This window comes from Ambystoma mexicanum, chromosome 2p (genome assembly GCF_040938575.1).
Source record: "Ambystoma mexicanum isolate Mex_15411 chromosome 2p, UKY_AmexF1_1, whole genome shotgun sequence".
NCBI lineage: Eukaryota > Metazoa > Chordata > Amphibia > Caudata > Ambystomatidae > Ambystoma > Ambystoma mexicanum.
The window spans coordinates 223438090-223460254 of NC_090923.1; the positions used below are offsets into that span (position 1 = coordinate 223438090).

Here is a 22165-nt window from a genome sequence, read left to right on the forward strand (position 1 = left end):
ATGTGAAAAAGATGTCTGCATTAGTAAACCTGAACTCCATAGGTTAGAATCTTGGCTGGAGGCAAACAACTGGGAGAGTTTATCACTCATCTGGACAGCTGCATATGTTTAAATCCTTTGAGAGGAAACTTTCTGCAGCACATAGGTGTATTTGATATAGCCATCCAACAACGCTAAAAGCTGTTTAATAAAGAAAGAACGAAGATAAGGCAATATGGCACTTTAGCAGAGTGTGTGAAACATAAATCCCTCCTTGCTACCAAGTACACAAATTGGGTTAGAAGGCACAGTAGACAACTGGAAGTTCATATTTGGCATCTTAAAAACAACGATAAAACATTTTGGGCATATTACTGACATCCATTTAATATAATTGCTACTGAAATTAATGCAACATTAGAAAGGGCATGGCTTGAACATCTGTCTTCCCTTTATTGGGATGACACTTTACAACAAACTGAACCTCCACTTATTGTGAAGTCCATTCCAAGTTGGGATACGGAGGACATTAGCACTGATCCACAAATTAAAGTCATCTAGGGCACCCTGCCCTGATGCTATTGAAAACGTGATTTTTAAGGCTAACACAGAATTTTGGGCAAGACCACTAGGACTGCTATTCCAGGTTACCAAGGCAGGTGGTCTGATACCTAATAGTTGGAGGGATTCCATCCTTATTCCGGTTCATAAGAGGGAAGACAGGGCAGACCCCTCGAACTGGTGATTACTTGACATGCTCGATTCCAGCTCAAAGCTATTTGCTTCATTGTTACTGAAACAAGTATCAGCTTGGGCTAAAGAGAAACACCTTCTTAGCAAGTATCAAACTGGCATTAGGAAGGGCCATAGTATGCTTAATAACCTATGTGTTCTACTTTATTTGTCTGATGAGACTGTCAAACAACCTAATGGGAAATTGAATATATGTTTTATAGACTTTTCCAAGGCATTCAACTCAGTTTCCCACCCACTGTTGTGGCAAAAACGTGTAACCTGGGGGCTGGATTCCACACTTTTGAATGTCATTCAGTCCTTATATAGTGCTTCTAGAGTGACAGTACGACTAAAGCAAGTGGGGGCTTCTCTCCAAGCAGATCGGCACAAACCGGAGACTGAAGCAGGGATGAGTTTTGGCACTGTTGCTGTTCAACCTATACATCTCAGCTATGCTCAGTGCCCTTGGCTTACTGCGTAATTTCCTTCCTTGCATAGGCAATGAAGCAGCGCCGTGGATACTATATGCAGACAACACTGTCTTAATTGATCGTACACCAATTGGCCTGCAGCAATCCATTACCGCACTCTCTTCCCATTTCGCTTTAAATCAATTGTCCATTAATGAAGCCAAAACTAAAATTTTGATAATGGGCAAAAGACTTACCACGCGAAGTAACTGTTTGGAAACTAGGCCAGCATTCTTTGGAAGTGGACGACAGTTACGTATACTTAAGATTTCCAATAAGATCTTTTCCAGCCAAATCCTTCTATGTAGACATCATTTGTGCCAAACCTTGGAAAAAGTGGTTGGTAATATAAAGATGTATTGCACTCAAAGGCAGTAACAACATCGAGGGGATGCTGTCTATTTACTGCACCAGTATTGTTCCTGGCCTGCTTTACGGTCTCGAGTAAAATGTAAAATGGCTAGAACAGAAGGAAGTAAAAATATTGTGTTCCATCCCAGGCATCCTTCAATCGGTCCCGGTCGGAGCAGCAAGAAGAGAGCTGGGGATTCCGTCAATTAGATCTTGCTGGTTTATCCAGCATTGCAAACTTTAAAGTCAGCTCAATGCTTGCTTGCTTACCATGGTGATCAAACTTTAATCAGTCTCCCAGCATCTCACATCAGGGTGCCCTGTGGGAATGGATTTCTTAATTCATTGCGGAACACTGCCATGACTCACTTTTACAATATTATCTTCTCTGCTGACCCTTCCTAACGTCTGGCTTATATTAAAGAAACGGTCATCACACTGGGATAGCGTTGAGAATATAACCAAATTACAGGTGAAGAAACGATATAGCGAATACATCCTTCAGAGTCATCAGCTCGGTATTCCATCTTACCAAGCCATGTGATGGAAAACCGAGAAGGTGTATAACCTATTTATGTTTTAATGTTCTGCTGAGACAGAAGTATACTGGTACTTGGTTAAACATTCCTGTTGAAGAGATGCTGCAGGCTTTGTAATCTCATTGTGGGATCTCGTCATCCCATTTTAACTACGTGCCCTGTTCTTCAGCATTTTTATGAGAAATGATGTCGAGACTTGTTAATAAATATTGATTTTATCAGCTCAGTATATTCTGCAAAATCACTTGTCATCACTGCTACTGCATTTTCTATACGGCACACATGTTCAGCTCTACCTGCAATGTTTTTATTGTGTTCACTTTTAGTCTTTATTTTGAACTCTAGATTTTATGCTTTGTTACTTAAAATATGTGAAGTATTCTGAAGATTTACGAATTTTATTGTTATGGATTTATGTGCTTAAGGTTATGATTATCTAAGCAGCACTTCAATAAAAAAAAGAATCTTATCTATAGTTTTCCGAAGATGTAAAGTTGAAGGTTGATATTTTCTTGAAGAAAACATCGAGTAAAGTGAGAACGTCGGAGAGGATTCCCAGCACTGAACATTCAGTAAAGAATCAGAAGATGACCCAAAACAGAGAGAAGACAGAAGCGACTGCAGTTTTATTTCTTCATTTCATATGAAACTGCTTTAGTTTTACTGAGGATTCCCGCTCTGACGATGAGGAATATTCAAACAAGCATGTGAATCTATGAAAGATCCAATGCTGGAGAAGGAAAGGACCCGAGCGAGTGTCAAGGCCCTACCAAGTTGCCCTGCACAGAAAGAGGTAACGGGGAGCATGGGAGCAGAGGGAGGCCGCCGGAGCACCATAATGAAAAGAGAAGAACTAGCCACAGCAGGCAAACGAGATACTGAATATAAAACTGTTTAACTGGAAGTGTGAAAATACGATAAGAAGATAACAAATAAACCTGAAATTAAAGTAATTAGAGACTGTGCACAAATGCCATGGGAAGAGGGAAAAGTGCCCCGGGCTTGAGAAGTGAAGAGTGGAGAAAGCCAGTGAAAGTTCAGTAATTACAAATGGGAAATGAAAATGTCCTAACAACAAAATAAGAGGACAGACAATCACAGTGACAAACTCCAGGAGAGATGAAAAGGTCACAGGGGAACAAGGCATACCCAAACTAAGAAAGCCTGGGTCACAAGACTCAGAAAGGCCTACAAGTTTTATTTAGACCAGAGTATAAGAAAGTGTATTAAAGAGAACTGTCGAAAACCTATCTCTACAGAGGGGACAAAACAGAAGTATGTTCTGAATGACATCGCAGAGGTGTCGAGACGTTCCAAGAAGACATTACGAAGACAACCTAGGAATAAAGAAAATACATTTCTATAACAGGCAACCAGGAGAAGAGGGACTTTCGCTTGGTCTCATTTAAGTTAGTTAACATGGTGGTAGAGTCAATTAGTTAGTTTGGACCATGGAAATATTAATTTGGGACTTCCTGAAGACGGACTAGCACCTTTTGTTTATTTTGATTGGCAGGGATACCCTTTATCAGTAGGGAAAGATGAGTCTTATTCTTATTTTATTAAACATGTCAGTGTCCTTAACGTGTCAGACACCTTCCAACCCGCCACTATTGTTAGGGGGTATTTATACCGTAGTTTCTCCAAGTAATGCTTGCAGATGCACCACTACAGTGAACTGTAGTGCAACTATATGCTTCCAACTCAAATGTGGTTTCAGTTAGGCAAATGTCAGCAGTGCCTCCTAGCCGAAGGGATCTTAATACTGCTGCGATTTTGCGTTGGTTACCTTGCAAGTGGTAAGCCTCAGGTTTATAACTAGTTGCATGAACGTTTGAAGTTTGTGACAAGGTTACCAAGAAGTCAGACGAACCCAACTTGTTTTTAGATTTAAAAAAAAAAATTAAATCATACACGTTAAATAAGCAATTTGGGCTGAAAAATAGGGGTTGGACCCTATAGGCATTTCATCAATATTGAGGGGGGCTCCCATCTCCCTAGCCCAGGCTTTCTTACTCTCAAAAGGTCTTCACTATAGGCAGGGTACCCATGTCTAAACTGGCCCTTCTATGGTGGCCTACAAGCCATAGCCTTATCTATCCAATTCCCTAAGTGACCAAAATGGGGTAGTTTTATTGCCCTGGCATGCATTTCGTCTAGATGATCAGCTTGTGCCTTTCTCCACTCTTGTCCACCCTCCAAATGGATATTCATTCCCTCCCGTCCAATACTGCTTTTCATCCTTTTCCGGTCTCTACTTTTCAAAGCCCTTCTGTTCCGTTCTGTTAACCGGTTTAGTGCGCAGGGCACTATATCACTGGGGCCAGGTTTAGTATGCAGGGCTCAATATCCCTGGGGCCAGGTTTAGGGCACGGGGCTCTATATCCCTGGGGCCAGGTTTAGGGCACGAGGCTCTATATCCCTGGGGCCAGGTTTAGGGCACGAGGCTCTATATCCCTGGGGCCAGGTTTAGGGCACGAGGCTCTATATCCCTGGGGCCAGGTTTAGGGCACGGGGCTCTATATCCCTGGGGCCCGGTTTAGGGCGCAGGGCACTAGATCCCTGGGGCCAGGTTTAGTGCGCAGGGTACTAGATCCCTGGGGCCAGGTTTAGTGCGCAGGGCACTAGATCCCTGGGGCCAGGTTTAGTGCGCAGGGCACTAGATCCCTGGGGCCAGGTTTAGTGCGCAGGGCACTAGATCCCTGGGGCCAGGTTTAGGGCGCAGGGCATAATATATCCCTGGAAGTTTAGCAGGGCACTATATCCTTAAAGGTGGTTCCCTGCTCACCCTCCAGGGATATAGTGCGATGGCACCCCAAGGATGTGTCCTGCATGCTGCACCACGACTCAAAGGACACCGCATATTTTACCAACTCACCCGGCCCTCATCGGACTGCACTGGCTCCCGCTGCAAGCCCGTAGCATGTTCAAATATTGCTGCATCATCTACAAGGATGTCACCCTGAAGCTTCAAAGTCACCTCACTGAGACACGCAGCATCTCTGAAGGCCTATGATCCACAAGTAGTAAGGACATATGCAGATTTGAACTCTACCAGTGGCGTAAGGCAAGAACCAGGAGACAGGCCTTCTCGATTTGCAACTCGAGACTCTGGAAACACCTTCAAGTCAACAGACTTGCCCCCATGCTTCTACAGGTCAGAAAGGAGCTCAAGACACTCCTCTTCAAGTAATGGCTCCTCACTAACGCCTAGTTCCACACACCCTCCACTCCCAACCCTAACTGAGACCGGGTGATCTGAACCCCACTGTTTCCTCACCTGGTTGCCGATACACTAATTGCTGATACATTGCCGACCTTCTTCCTCCCGTTATCTCCCCACGCCTCGTTTCTCTGCTACCCCACCTATGTTCTTCCCTCTATGATTGTAAAGCGCTCCGTTTACTTCTATAAGCTAGGTCCACGCTCAATACATTCCCTAATAATAATAATAATACCTGGTACTTTGAAGTGAGAATTTATGAGGAAAAGTGTTTATGTTTTGAAGTTAAGCGTATAGGCGGCATGTGGATAAGCTTCTATGGATTGGAGGTGCGATGCGGATTAGGCGTTTGTGGGTGAGGATAGAGATGGGAAGGTGCAATTTTGGAGTGATGCACTTGCTACTTGTCTACTTGGTTTGCATGGAGCTGGGGTTCAGGCCCCTTAGAGGTCTTAAAAGAGCCAAATAGGAATTACAATGGCCTTAGTCTTCCCTAAATATTTGCATTACATTATTACTGTGTCATTTACTTTTTAGTTAAGCAGGGTTTATTATGGTAAATATTGTTTTTCAAACACGAATATAACAAAGTGGGAAGCGAATAATGCGGAATTATATTTGTTATACATTGTAGCAAAAATAGATTTAGGTTAGGGAGTAAAAACAAATGTTATTGGATGGACGGAATGGATGAAATGGATAGAATGGCCGAAATTAATAAAACTGATGAATGGATGGAATAGATAGATGGAATGAATGGATGGATGGAATGGATAGATTGAACAGATGGAATGAATGGACGAATATATGTATATATGGAATTGATGAATAGAGTGGACGGAACGGATGTAACAGATTTATATGGAGCTGATAGTTGGATTGAACGGAAGGAGTGGACGGGAAGGAGTGGACGGGATGGAATGGATGAATGGAATGGATAAAATGGATGGAACGGATGAAATGGATGCAACGGATGAAATGGATGGTATTGATGAAATGGATAGAATGGATGGAGGGTTGAAATGGATGAATTATATGTATATGGAATTGATGGATGGAACGGAAGGAATGGATGGATGGAATAGATGGATAGAAAAGATGGAACACATGAAATGGATGGTATGGATGAAATGGATGCATGGGATGGATGGAATGGATAGAACGGATGGAATGGATGAGATGGAATGGATGGAGGCGATGGATCTAGTGGATGGATGGAATGGATTGATGGAATGGATAGAAAGGATGGAATTAATAAAATGGCTGGACACATGCGAAAAATGGATAGAACGGATGGGATGGATACATGCGGAATGAATGAAATGTATGTATATGGAATTGAAGGATGGAATGTATGCATACGGAATTGATGGATGGAATAGATGGACTGAATGGCTAGAATGCAATTGATGGAATGCTTCGGATGGATGGAACGAATGGAATGAATGAAGAAAGGAAAAACGGATGGATGCACTGATGGAATGGATAAATGGAATGATTGGATGAAGAAATGGAAGAAATAGAATGATTAATCGATGGAATGGATAATCCCCATATGTGCCCACCTTACACGTGTCTCTGTATACCCTGCCTTCTTGTCCTCCCATGCGGTTGCTGTATATCCCCATGTCCCATCCTATTGCTGTAAGCCCAGCCCCTGTCACTGTGTGTCCGTGTGTTGCTGTGCTCCTTGCCATCCTGTTCCTGTGATGTCGCTATGTTTCCCAATGTATTACCCAACCCTCTCGTCGCCATGTGTGCCCATGTGTCACTGTGTCCTCTGCTTTCTTGTCCCTGAAGCTGTTGCTATATATCCGTATGTCCCCTCGTGTCACTGCAAGACCAACCCACTGTCGCTGTGTGTCAGTATGTCGATGTGTTCCCTGCCATCCTGTCCACGTGCCAGGTCACAGGTGCTTTAAAGATGAGCCATCATACCATATCACGTCACTACGCCTACTCTCGACTATGCACCACCACACAACTAGAACACAGCTATACCCCTGATAAATTCAGCCTAGCAGTTCACATACAAACACTACCCCATGAACACCTCATCACCCTAATAAAATAAAGCTTTCCCATGACATTCTGGCCTAGCTGCTCACATAAGCTTCCTTCACGCCTAACGCAGCCAAACCCAGTCTGGATGTCCACCCACCAGACTGCAAACACATTCAACTAATATCTTCAACACCACACCTAAGGCTAGGATGCAGCTACCATCCGACAATTACATCAGCTGCACACATAACAGATGCACCCACGCACCCTATGACACCGTCTCTTTCTACTGACCTAAACTACGGTACCCGAGGGCGTACAAGCTACCAGCGCTTTGAGGTCATACCAATGATATATAGAGCGCTATATTAATGCCAAGTAACATAACATAACAATGGTTCACAGCCACGGATTCAATAAAGGTGACTGATTAAATTGTTTCATAACGGCATCCTGCATAATGTACAGCACTATGTGCATAAATGAGCATCTTTGCATGGATACTAATGACATGCTGTGTTTTTTTTTGGTTCAAGTGATTATACAATTCTTAAAGGGCAATGGGCCTCATTACACGGAAGGCGTTGAGCCATGGCGCTATTAGCGCCATGGCTCATGCCGGTAAAATACCGGCACCGCCTTGGCGGAAAGGGGATTTACAGCCCCATTCCAAGGTTGGAGGGGCGGTAAATCCCCCTTCCGCCATTGCCCTTCCCCATTCCCATTTCTGCCCCATAGGGCTCTATGGGAATGGGGAAGGCGCTAATTACGGCACCGCATTTTTGCGGTGCCGTAATTAGCTCCGAGGTCCCTTAGCGGGTTGGTTTTTAACGCCTGCAAAAAGCAGGCGTTAAAGCACCAACCCGCTAAGGGACCTCGTAGTAAGGCGGTAATGGTTAACGGTCACCGTTACCATTAACGGTGGACGTTAACCATTACCGCCTTCCGTGTAATGAGGCCCAATGTGTCTAATTCACCAGGGTTATAGTCCAGGCTTACCATTGGGAGAAATCCATATTTCACAGGAATGTGGTAATTATTCCTGTGAATTAAAGAAAATATAAAAGTGTTCATTTCCAGCACATCATGACTAATTGAGTCCGTTTCAAAGCACTATTACCAATTTATAGCACTCCATTTATGGCTCTCTTAAGAATGAAGCATTGACTCAGCCCTGCCGTTCTAGTCGAACTGTAGAAGTGCAGGCTGGCCCCCATGTGAGGCCAGCTCTCAACTTGTGAGCCAACAACCAGACTTTACCACCATGTATATAACTTTACTGAATCTTAATAATGTAAAATATGCATTTGCTTTTTTGAAGAAAAACTATTTTGAGAAGCAGCTATTTCATGCATTAGCTATTTTACAGGTTTAGTTAGTGTAACCTGTTCTAAAGTAGCTAATTTTTGTTTGGCATAGAATCTGCCAAAAAATAACTAATGACTGATTGATGTGATAATGCACTTCATATATTTGAAGTTTTTTGTCCAGTTTTCTAGAGCCTCAGACTTCAAATTATGAAGACTTATTGAGAGTCCCTTCAAAAGGAGTAACTTGAGTTTCAAAGGGATACTGTTCAAAGAGCTTGCATAGGGACGACAGCTCTACAGAATAGAAATCATTATGTACAATGCAGCTTTTGAATGAAATACTTTTGTCCTTTGGAAGCAAACACTCCAGTGCAGAGTTCTTGGCATTTGAGTGCCTGCACTTGGGAAGGTGAGGGGTTTGGGTAAATGCTCCCACTTGGGTAGCTTCAGCAGCTTTAGCGGATTCCTGATGGCTTTGCCGCTTGGGTAACACAATGGTCTCACTTACTACAAGAAGCTGACTGTGTGATTATACCAGGAAGCAACAGCTTACCTTCAGGTACTATGAGACTGCGTAAGGAAAAAGACAGCCCAACAAATGCATGCTGGCTACAGAGAACACACATTCATGAAGGCACACTTCCAGCCAAATTAGGCGGGATCACAGATCTACTGGATGCTACAAAATAGCAGATGTTCCATCTGCTTTGCATCGTGTGTCCACGGTTGTGTTTTATTTCTATTTTTACAGATCCTGATCAGACCTTCCATGTCACTTGACATTACACCAAACATTTCTACTTTATAGGTATGCATGTACCATTACTTTTAGGTCACCTTCTTTAGTCTTCCTCGCCGTTCCACCAGACGAAATTGCATTCACAAAACCATATCTTTTGCCGGTGGGAAAGTGCGTTGGCTTCCCATTTTTGATCAGGTCTCCAAACAATAAGTGACAGGATCAGAGAGGTAATCAGCCATATCCTGACACTGGATGGGTAATTTAATGTTGGATGTGCTGGAGACAGGTTAGTTGTTATATTGGAAGTCCCAGCTAGAGCCTGCTACATAGATTTAAATAGGATTAAGGAGAGTAATGGTGCCAATAGCCCTTTCTGAGTCAGGAACAAAAAGGATGCATTTCCCGAGAACTGCGAGGGGGAAGAAATATTCATCATCCACCATTACTCCTAATCCTAGCCCGTTCGGTTACAGAATTTCAGCAGGAGACTTTCACTGAAAAAAGTGACATGTCATTCTGCATATAGAATTTACACTAGAACCTGTGACCTGCCCCGGATTCAGCAATGCCTAGTGTGGCGATCCTAAAACCCTCTAGGTCCCCCCTGCAGCATCCCATTCTCATAGCAGGGGACAGTCACATGGCTCACATGATAGCAACCACTCTAAACAAAAAGACCCATCCCCCAATTAGCCAGGTCACCCAGAGTTTTCCCATAGACCTGGAAGCGTAAGAACACATCTCCCATAACTCCCCTTGTTTACTGAAGGACAGTGACAATGAACCACTCATTGTCACAGTGCCAGGAGAACTATTGGCGGCAGATGGGAGGAACTTGGGCCACCCTACAGATGTGTTTTCCAAGCCCCACAACCCAGGCTCACAACAGCAGAGAAAGCACACCTTCTCCAGTTCTTCGTAACAAAGAAATAAAAACGTAGCTACAGCCTCTCACACTCTCCAAAGGACCCGATACGATTCAAATTGACCTGAGAAAAACAGAAAAAGGACAAAGCCAGCTTCAGGGGGAAGAGCATTCCAGAAATTGAGTGTTCTAGAAGCAGCAGACAAACAAGCAGGGCAGACTAGTGAAATCCAAGATGGACGCCCCGCCTCAAGCCTGTCATTAAAACCACCTCTCAGGGAACTTGAAAGATGGAAGCTGTTTCAGTCACTCAAGCCCTCCCCTACAGTGACAGCAACATCCTGATGTCCTAAAGCTAAAGATCAATGCAGGGGAGTGGCCAGGCCACTATGAAAACAGCTGCAAACCCAGTTAGTTTGCGGCTTTCTGGTGAGGAACGCAGACAGTATTTTGAGAGTGCTGGAGAAGGATCAAAACAAGTAGCTGGTAGAGATGGCTCAGCAGGTTATGCACTCGTTGTCGTGATCTGTGTTTGATCTGCAGGTCACAGGTTCAAATCCGGGCACGTCAACTCAGCCTTTCATCCTTCCGATGTCGATAAAGTGAGTACCAATTTCAGTTGGGTAATAATACATGTAAATATGTGTTATGTAAAGTGCTTGGATCAAAGCGCTAGATAAATATGAAATTATTATAGTGTGGAGCACAGAGAAGGCTGGAGGCAAATAAGGTGGTGGAGAACAAAGGAACATCTTAGAGGAGGAGAAGGATAAGTACAGAGCTGGTGTGAAGTACAAAGAAGTAGGTTGTTGAGAAAGTGCTGGACGTGGAAGTTTAAACAACGAGGGGTTTGGAGGAAGTTAAAGAAAAAGGAGTTAAGGAAAGGCTTAAAAGTGAGAATTGCTAGGTAGAGGGAATCTGAGGGAGGAGTTTGGTAGAGGTAAAACAGAGAAAGGGGGACGTTATCAGTGGAAGTTTTGGAATTTAAGGACATATTAAGAATTGTTAAAGGTTGAATTTAAGGAGGTGGTAGCCATATCGTCAGAATGGGTTGGCAGAATAAATCTGAAGGTAAGGAATGCCAAGTTTGATGACAATTTTGGGGAATTAAAAATAAGGTGGGAGGATTGACAGATGAGGGTTGGCAAACAGTAGAAAGGAGGTGCGACATCAGGGAGGTGGAAGGGGTTGGAGGAAGGATTTGTTGGAGAGTGAAGGTTCATGAAGGAACCACAACAGGGGGGGAGGGGGGTGGGGGCGGGGGGCGTACATAACGAGGTGGCAAAAAACATCACAAGGTGCAAACCCAGAAAACGAGGGAATAGGTTAGGGGCGAGTCCCAGATTAGATGGGGAGGGGGCTGATGCTCTAGTACACTCCGAGGGAACTCTAAGGTTGGGTCTGTCAGCTAACCACTCACATACTGCTACCCCAGAAACCTTGCTGCATACAGACTGGCAGAAGGAATGACTCAGCAAGTCCACACCCTGAAGTCCAAGTCACTACTGAGAACCGACTAGATTCCCTACCATTTGTAAACACCATAGGGTATTTGGGACCTCCCTAAACAAACCTGCAATGAGAACCCTACAAAGATTGGACACTGAGAAAGAGGGAAGGAATCCACTCAAGAACATGGGAGATATATTCGAGATACTTTTAATCCAGACAGTTTGTCAGGAAGGCCTTTGGTATCAGCGGACTAGAAGGGCTGTATTATAAAGTGTACAATGGGTATTTACTTTTGGATTATGTACATGTTGGGGGCAAACTAACAATGTTCACCAATTTCCATCACACAAGGCACTTACCTTTATTGTTACGTTCCCTTTGGTGACTTTTCTCATGTTGAATCCAACAGTAGGTATCATGTCTTCACTGAACTGACCTGACTGGAGACAGAACGAGATGATTAGTCCAATGCTCAGTAGGTCAGAGGAAAACCAACCACATATCACTGGCATCTCTCCAAAGAGACACACCGCCCCCACTCACATTCACCATCCAACTATGTCCTATGCTCAGAGGAACAAGAGGATAGGGCAGACTTCTCCTGCACATATCACTGTCACCACTCCACTCTTGGATTCATCAAGCAGAGTGTCATCTGAATTTAAATAATCCCCAAATCTAAACCACTCACATTTAACAAACGCACTTCAGATTGCCTGAACAATCAAAAACCTCCCACTCTGCAGAAGATCTGCATACAAACCCTTCCATCTGTCCTGTCAATGTATGCCAGCCTTTCCCAATTAGAATATTACAGTTTCATCTGCCCAATGGAAACGCATCTGCTATTTACAACAAGCACAATGTAGCAGATTGGACAGTTCAAAGAAAAAAAAAAAAAAATCGTATATATGTGTGCATATTACAGTTCTGTAACCTTGGCGCAGTGACAAATCGTCACAAAACTTTGCAAAAAATAAATACATTTAAAAAAAATGATAGCGCCAACATGAATTTGTGAAGTTTTGTGCGGTTTCGTCAAGGAAGGGCAAAGTTATAGGGGGTCCCAAAACGTTTGAAATCCGGATAAACATGAATGGAAAACATTTTGCTTCTGGCTATAGCCCAAACAGCTGGACAGATTTGCACCAAACCTGTGCAAGGAACATCAGACTAGTCCCAAAAACGTGCTTTTGCAAACAATGTTAATTCGTCCAGTAGACTTTTTTAAAGGGACAAAAAGTAGATACAAAATATTAGTGATATCTACGTCCGGTCAGGGGATTCTGTTCCTGATTTGGTGTCTGTTGACTTTAACTGAGCCAATCGGGGAGCCACAATACAGTCACAGACATCCTATGCGGCTGCTGATTGGTTAATTAAAAATGTGAAGTTCGTCAAAACTTTTTAAACGGATGCCATGTTGGATTTGCAAACTGCGCCCGCAGTCCGCAAACATTGCAGCAAAAACACATATAAAAACACAACATTACACTTATCAAAGAAATGAAAATCTCTGGCGAGGTGAGGTAGATGAGCTATGCCCAGAGAAGCCCAAAATCAGGCGTTTCAGATGTTCAGGGACATTGCTGTGATGTTCGCAAACTTGAAAAAATGTTCAAGGGAATCCGTGCATATGTGTGCATTACATGGTCAGTGAGGAGCTGCTATTAGACGGCTTGTAACATTGGGCCGTTCAATGAAACTGCATGAATTCTTGCAATATAAACATAAAACCAACCTCGAATGTTGTTGCAAAGTTTGGTGCAGTTTCGTAAAGAGGAAGCAAACTTAGAGGTGGAGCGTCCCAAAATGTTTGGATGGCTTATAACTTTGGTGTCTTTTGAATAATCTGCACAAAATGTTTGCAAAACGATTATAGACACAACTTTGAAAGTGTGTGCAAGGTTTGAAGGGATTTAGCAAGAGGAGGCCAGATTGTAAGGGGGGGGGGGGTCCCAAAATTGTCTAAATATTGATAGGCTTTCATGCAGAAAACAATTACCTGCTAGCGGTTACAGCCAAAGTCCTGGACGGATTTACAGCAAACTTGTGTGAGGAGCATTGGCAAGGACCAGAAAGCCCTGTGTTTTATTTTTTTGAAGTGTTAAAATGCAGGTACAAATAAATAGTGAAATAACTGCCCCAGACAATCTGGCTACCTCCTATGGACACCACTGCCCGGCTATAGGGTTAAAGTGTGCAGTGGGCCTGGTGCCCAGCAAGGACAGGTGCAAAAAAATAGTGATAGGACTTTGGTGCCTGAGACCTGTGTTTATTAATTTCATTATTTGTAGGGCACCGGAGCCCACGGGCATTAGGGCGCAGTGACATGAACACAGGGGACAAAAAAGGGAAAACGGGACAAAGCTGCTAGAAAACACAGAAATCTTAGAGTGACCTATTTAAATAGTAATTGCTTCAGGAATTTTTGTAGTCATTTTGTTGTCTTAGCAGTAAGATGTACCACAACGTACCCGAAGCGACGGGGGATGATCTCCCCAGGCCGGTGGCCCATTTGAGATTTGGTTTCCTGATCAGGGATAATGTCGATCACAGTGTTCTTGTAGGTTCGTAAAGGCAGATCTGTTTTTCTAAATATATGACTTGAACTGCACCCTTGCGGGAATCGACAACCAGTGCATACCTTACGGCAGCTGGATGTATGCTCTAGTATTCCTCAAGAGGTGAAGATAGTAGGAACAGTTAGAAACAACCCGGTTTTACATGGGTGTCAGACTTGAGTGAGGCTTCTAGGTATACGCCTAATGTCTTGACTTTCTGGGAAACTTTGAAACTACATTCATGGATCTTAAAAGACTGGTATCTGGAGTCCAGTTTGGTTCTGGCTTGGCGGGAACCACAGATGAACAGCTCTGTCTTCTTCCCATTCAAGCACATAAAATTATTGTTCATCCAAGTTTCCACCAGGGAGTATACCTGTTGGTTATGTCTTTATCATAGTCACCAAGGAGTTCAAGAACCAGCTGAGTATCGTCAGCGTAATTAGTAAAGAAGCAGGAGGCTGAATAAGGGTTTAGTATAGAAGTTGAAAAGGAGCGTGGACATGCAAGCCCCCTGAGAAACCCTGTAGGCTATTGCAGCTGAGGGGGGGAGGAGGCATCGACCCAGCATATTCTAGAGGTCCTATTAGTCGAGAAGGATTGCATCCATGTGATGGTTTGTGTGCTAAATTAACCAGGTTACTCACCGCAGTGACCACCTTACTTCTAGTCCATAGTCCCCTTTCCTCCATACTTATGGGATATCTCTCCGTCCTGTGGGACGGGACCGGAGCACTTTGTAAAAAGCATCCAAAAATGTTTTTCAAAAATGTGTCCTTCCTATCCTTCTTACGAGTGGCCTGGCACGTGGCCGTAACCCCGCCCACCTTGGCTCCGCCCCGCGCATCGCCCATCAGTCCTTTTCTATCGCCAGGTCAGAGACCTATTAGCAATAACAGAGGAACCTTATTAGAGGGGACGGCGGGCGGGCGTATGGAGGAAAGGGGACTATGGACTAGAACTAAGGTGGTCACTACGGTGAGTAACCTGGTTATACTCCTACGTCCCGTCCCCTTTCCTCCATACTTATGGGAGATTCCCAAGCACGCCTTACAGGAACTATGGGTGGATGGAAATACCCCTTACTGAAAAAGGTTCTTCAGCACAGCCTGACCAAACTGAGCATCAGCTCTTGAGTTCATGTCAAGACAATAATGCTTACAAAAAGCAGACGGGGAGGCCCAAGTAGCTGCCCTAGCGATGGATTCCCAGGGGACATATTTCTGAAAAGCAACCGCGGCTGCCTTGCCCCACGCTAGGTGTGCATGAATAACCTTAGGAGGCTTCAGCCTTTGGACGGTGAAAGACTCTAATGCAGGCGGCGATCCACCGGGAAATATGCGCCTTAGATGCCCGCTTACCCTGAGGGTTACCAAAGGTCACAAACAGCTGAGAAGAACTCTAAGCTCGGATGTTCTGTCCAGATAGAACTTAAGAGCCCTTCTGACATCAAGACAATGCAAACCCTTTCTGCCTCTGAGGTAGGGTTCGGAAAAAAGACCGGCAGGGAGATCGACTGATTCAGGTGGAACTCAGATACCACCTTCGGCAGGAAAGCAGGATTTGTTCGAAGGACTAAAGACCAAAAAGGGGTGCTTCACCGACAAGGCCTGGAGCTCACTCACCCGCCTTGCTGACGCAACGGCGGCCAAAAAGGACACTTTCCAGGATAGGTACTTCCAGGACAGGTACTTGAGGCCCACCGTGGCCATTGGTTCGAAAGGCTTATGGCACAACGCTGTCAGGACTACATTTAGGTCCCACAAAGGGTGCGGACTACGAATTGGAGGATAGAGGCGTGTCAAGCCTGCAAAATGCCTCTTTACCACTGGGTTACACAGAGAGTAAGAGCACTGGTCTGTAGAAAGGTAAGTGGAAACCGCTGAAAAGTAAGTTCTGCATGACAGAACATGGACACCAGACTCTGCTAAGAAGGATACAAAGGACAGCACCATGTCAATCGTAGCCCCTCTTGGGTCCAACTGCTTGCTTAAACACCAATGACAGAACCTGAGCCATTTTCTCCTGTACTGGGACCTAGTCAAAGGTTTCCTGGCTGCCTGGATAATACGCATGTTATCCACAGACAAGTTAAGATGTTCTAAAGACTTGAACTCAGGCAACATGCCGCCAAGCTGAGCGATTGTGGGGAGGGGTGCCACAGCTGCTGTTCCCCCTGGTAAAGAAGATCAGGGGTCACTGGTAACCTGATAGGCATGTACACTGACAGGTGTTGAAGTCCTGAGAACCAAAACCTGGCCGGCCACCACGGAGCTATGAGCAGAAGGGAACAGTTCACTGAGTTCTTCAACTTGCAAATTGCTCGGTGAACTAGAGGCAGAGGCGGGAAGGCGTAAGCTCTCATGTTGTGCCATGGAATCTCGAGAGCATCCCCCAGAGAGGAGGCTCTCAGCCCCCCTCTGGAGGCATACTGAGGAAGCTTCTTGTTTACCGCCGTAGCGAAGAGGTCCACTTCCGGTGTGCCCAAACGCAGGAAAATCCATGAGAGGACCTCCGCCTTCAACTCCCACTCATAGCTGACCACTGTCCGCCGTCTGAGGGCATCCACTGCGACATTCAGCTGGCCCGGGATGTGCACTGCAAGCAGCCAGACACCATGAAGTACAGTCTACTCCCGAATCTGGAAGGACAGGTCCACGAGAGGGGGAGAGTTGGGTCCCCCTTGTTTGTTGATGAAATACATCGACACCACATTGTCTGTGCGTATGCAGAGCACTTTGTTGGCAACGATTGGTCTGAACGCCCTGATCGCTAGGAAGATCGCCAGAAGCTCTAGATGATTTATGTGGAGGAGCTTGTCATGAGGCGACCAGAGATCTGAGACCTGAAGATGATCCAACGTCGCACCCCACCCCAGAAGGGAGGAGTCCGTCGTGATCATCACCGTAGGGGCTGGGTCCTGAAACCCTGCACCCACCAACAGGTTGCTGGGAGATGACCACCACTCCAGGTCCACGCTCATGGAAGCCAGAATCGTTATCAACTTGGGATATGGATCCGCAGCCTGACGTCAAGAACTCCGAAGAGCCGTCTGAGTCTGCCTCATCTTGAGACGAGCAAGCGGAAGAGCCAACAGGTACGAGGCCATGAGGCCCAGAAGCCTCTGGAACCACAAGGCCGACATGTTCTCCGACTGCCCAAACATCTGACACGTGGCCAACAGATCCGCCATTCTGTCCCCGGTCAGGTACACCCTGCAGTCGATAGTGTTCCAGCGAAAACCAAGGAAAATCAAGTCCTGTGAGACCGCCATGGAAGATTTCCGCCAGTTCACTGACAGCCCAAGATGGAACAGGAGCTGAAGGAGAGACTGAAGATTGCACGCAGCTTTCAACGGGCAAGGACTGCGTAAGAGTCTGTCGTCCAAATACAGATACCCATGGATAGCCTGCAGACAAAGATAGGCCGCAATCACCGACATCTTCGTGAAGACACACGGCGCAGAGCTGAGGCCAAAAGGAAGCACTCGAAACTGGAAGTGCTCCTCTCCCAAAGAGAAACAGAGATATCTCCTGTGTGGATTCCATATCAGGATATGCATGTACGCATCCTGTAGATCCACCAATCGCCCATCTGCAAGGAAGATCGTATCTTGCTGGGCGTGATCATCTTGAATTTCTCTTGGGGTAGGGAAAGATTGAACTGGGAAAGGTCTAGGATGGTGTGCAGGCCAGCCTGGTTGGGTTTGGGCACCGTAAACAGCCAGGAATAGAAGCCCTCCCCTCGCTCCCCGAGAGGAATGGGTTCTACAGCTCTGAGGTCCAGAAGTTTCTGAACCTCGGCTTTCAGGGAGGGTGAGCCTGACAGCTGGAAAGGAGGGTTGAAGGGTGGGGTAGTGGGTAAAGGTTAGCGGAAGCCCGCCCGAGCAACTGACGAGACCCATCTGTCTTCTGTGATGGTCTGCCACGCCTCCCAATGAGACGCAATGCATCCTCCCACGGGATCTCGCGTGAGCGCGGAAAACCCTCATTTTGCAGGTTTTTCAGTGGCTCTGCCACCTGAACCTGAGGCAGAGGCTGAGGAGCGGGAGAAAAACCGAGTCCGTTGTTGCCTCCGGCGGTTATTCCCCAAAGGGGTATCCACCCTACGAGATTTTCGGTCAAGGAAGCCTCTAAAACCAGAGGAGGGTTGACTCTGCGAAAGCGGTCTCTGGGTTTTAAAGGGTGTCTTTACCAGGACTGACAACGACTTAGCTGTCTATGTGCTATCCTTCGTCTTGGTCAGCTCTACATCTGTTATAGAATGAAAGAGCTCCTTACCATCAAACGGAAGGTCCAGCACCTTGTCCTGGACTTCCTTTGAAAACTTGGTGGCATGCAGCCACGCCTGTTGTGAGGTATCAACCCCCAGCATCAGGCCCCGAGCCGAGGTGTTTACGCTTTAAAGTCTTCCAGCCTCTCGACCGGGATCAACTCCTCAAACTCCGACAGACCTTTCCACATGCGCATATTAGCCCCCGCTAACACCAGTTCGGCATTGGCCTGCCGAAGTTGCAAGGCCGAGTTGGCGAAAATCTTCCTCCCAAGGGAGTCAAGGAGCTTGTCCTCCTTTCCCAGAACCTGAGTAGCCGTCGTAGAAGAGGATGCTGCAGGCCTGGAATAGAAAGTGGCTGCAGCCACCACCGTGGAGGAAGGGGGCAGAGAAGATGACAGGGCCACCTCTTCGGAAGAATGCAGCCTGTATCGCCTGTCAATTTTCTTATTGACAAAAAGTCCAGAGTGTGGCTTTTTTTTATTTTTTATTTTCATTTAGTTTGAACAAACTTTTGAAAAAAGAACTTTTTGCTTAAAAAGATAGAAAAAACACAAAAACACAAAGAGAAATACACATACTAAAAAAGGAGGGACACAAAGCTTATTGTCTTAACTTGCAGTGTCTCTTTAACCTTATTTTGATCTTAGACCTTGTTCATTGTCACTAGGTTGCAACTATTTTTCTTAGTTCCTCTGTATGTTGTTGCTTATGATTTCGTTGTGCAAGTTTTTCTCCTTTGATTTGTTGCTGAATCGGGCTCGCCTTTGGGAATAATAGGTCTAATTTCTAATTGATTCTGTAATATGTCTAAGAATCGCGTAAGCGCAATCAGCACTGAGTTACTTTCGGTCAGGTGTAATAGCCTCCACCACTCCTCAGTGGTCAGCGTCTGATAGTTTTCCATCACTTTACCTAAACAGTTTTCACGTTGCTTATTCAGTTCGGAACATTTTAGGATAAGATGTTTTAGGTTTTCGTCTTGTTTCGCACAAAATCTACATAGTACATTTCCCTGTGGGATTAAGCGCCTTGTCCTCAGAATTTCTTTTGTTTCTATGATGTTCAGGCGAAACTTCAAGTAGAGTCTTCGGACACGTTTGCATGGTGATAAAACCAGATATTTCTGCAGTGTGTTCCTTTTTTTGCTTCTTTAGGCTGATTTAACATGGATTTTTGTGCTTCTCTTTTCTCACCAATTTTGATCCAGTCGAGATCTAGCAATTCTTTTTTTACAGAATCTGGATTAGACCAGAGTGTGGTCTCATCCGTGCCCAATTGGTTGCGGATCTCTCTGCACTGTTGTTTCCAATCTCTTAGGGCTGATTTTTTCCCTATTTCATTTCCCATCAGGATTTTAAACGTTGGCAAGTTTGCTTCATCATGAGTTTTCCTGAAGAGCAGTAGTTTATTCCATATGATCCTCGCATTCAGGGTGGACATCCCTACTTCATACAGGACACAAGATGTCGGCGTACTTTGAGGTATCTGGAGGATTTTTTTCCAAAAGAATCCTTCGTATCTGGCCCATATCTTGTGGTCGCAGCCAAACATATTCTCTGCCCCGTAGGTTAGAATCGGTGTCACTTTATTTTGATAAAATTTCTTCACAGGCTCGCACGTGAATTTACCAAATTTCTTTTGCATTACCATTCCTTGTGTGGTAAGTTAGCTGCAGCTATTTAAGATTTTTTCCATCATCGGTTCGTCATTAACACTGGAGTTGATTAGTGTACCTAAATATCTTGTATAATGTACTTTCTCCAGTTTTGTCTTTCCTACGAACCAGCTTGTACTATATTTCAATGGCTTTCTTCCTCTTTTATTTTCTAGGACTAGGATTTCCGATTTAGCTACGTTTATCTCTAGTCCGAGATCTTCTGTATAGTTCTTTAATGCTGTTAGTTTGCGCTGCAAACCGATAGGTGTGCGATCCAAGGTCACCATATCGTCGGCATATAGGATGTGATGTAACTGTAATCCGTTAATGCTTGGTGGGAATGAGATTACGGTTGCCAGAGCTTTTTCCACTTCTGAGATGTAGAAGTTGAATAGGGTCGCCCCTAATGGGCAACCCTGTTTTACACCTCTCTCCGTGGGAATTGGGTTAGATAAATTTCCTTTACTATCTAACCGTACTTGAATGTAGGTGTCTGAGTAAAGTTCCTTGATGGCAGTGATTAGGCACTCGTGACACCCTCTTTCTTTTAATTTGTACCATAAGATTTCTCCGTTTACTCCATCAATCGCATTTGCCATGTCAATAAATGCTAGGTAGATTTTCTGACCTGCTCGGATGGCATCGATTTTCAATAAGTTTAGTATCAGAAGGTTCGTGCTGCATCCTACTCCTTTGACAAACCCGGACTGTCGCCCATATATTTTTTCTTGGTTAGTCCAGGTTGTTAGTTGGTTAAGGAGTTGGGTTGCAAACACTTTTCCTACAACGTCAAGGAGGGCTATGGGCCGATAATTTGCAGGGTCAGAGCGCAGGCCTTTTTTGAATATAGGCACAATGATCCCCGATTTCCAGGTTGTAGGGATCCTTCCTTCTTTTATTATTGCCTGGAATAAGATGTCACAGAATTCGGACCATTCTTCAATATTTAGTTTTAAGTCGGCATTGGAAAGACCGTCGGGTCCTGCCGCTCTAGATGCGCTACTCTTTTTAATTGTAGCTCGAATGTCCGCTTTGTCCATTTCAATATCCCATGGTACTTTTGTTTGGTACTCAGTTTTACCTGTGCTTTCTCTTCTTTTGAATAGGTTTTTATAGTGACATTCCCAGTCATTTTCTGTTACCGTATTTGTTATCATGGCCTTTTCTGAGTTTGATGATTCATTTATTAGGGCCCAAAAGCCTCGCAAGTTCCTTTGATTCAGTGCCTTCAGCATTATTTCGGCATCTCTTTGCTCCATCTTTGCTCTGTGTTGTTTACACCAGTTGTTATATTGGTTTTTCGCTCTTTTTATTGAGCCTTGAGTCGCTCCTCCTTTTGTCACAAGAATTTCTCTTAAGGTTTTCCTTAGTTCTCTCTTCTTTCTCGCTACTTCTGGGTCGTACGTGTGCCTTCTATAGTTTTGAGTCTTTTTACAAAACTTATTTTCAGTTTTGTAGATTTCTAGCAATTGCTGATATTCGATTCTAGCAGTTGAACTTTTTACTTGGCATCTTTGCATTTGGTCAGATATCTCCTTAATGTCCGTTTTTTTTAGCCTTAATCTATTTCGCCCTGGTCCCACTGAGATGTCACAACACCACTGTTCTCTTTTCTTAACTTTGATCCATTTCCATTCTGTCGATATGATGTTATGGTCGCTTTGCTTGTCTTTGGTGACTTTGAAAGATTATTTCGTGTAGTATGTTTTCAGAGACGAAGATATAATCTAGTATAGATCTCTGGTTTCCTCTTTCCCATGTCGGCTTTGCCGGAATGTCTCCTCTTGTCGCTCCATTGAGCATTGAGAGATTTCTAAGTGACATTTCTTCTAACCAACAATCATTTTTGTATCTTCTACTGTCACTTTGTTGTTCTCTGTTGAATTCAATTAACTTCATATTGAAGTCTCCACACAACACAATTACTGCTTTCGAATCAGTTGTCAGAATGGAATCGATGGCTTCAATGATGTCATCCTCAAGCTTTTGATTTGAATTT

At 44.6% G+C, this 22165-nt stretch overlaps 1 protein-coding gene across 2 annotated transcripts in view; it reads right to left on the reverse strand.

Moving 5' to 3' along the window:
• ARL8B (ARF like GTPase 8B) overlaps positions 1-22165 on the reverse strand; it is a 338427-nt gene that overhangs the window by 141220 nt on the left and 175042 nt on the right. For both annotated transcript variants that reach the window (XM_069643496.1, XM_069643497.1), the window contains exon 2: positions 12030-12110. In XM_069643496.1, coding sequence (XP_069499597.1) covers positions 12030-12110 — 81 coding nt within the window. The remainder of the gene's footprint in view (positions 1-12029; positions 12111-22165) is intronic.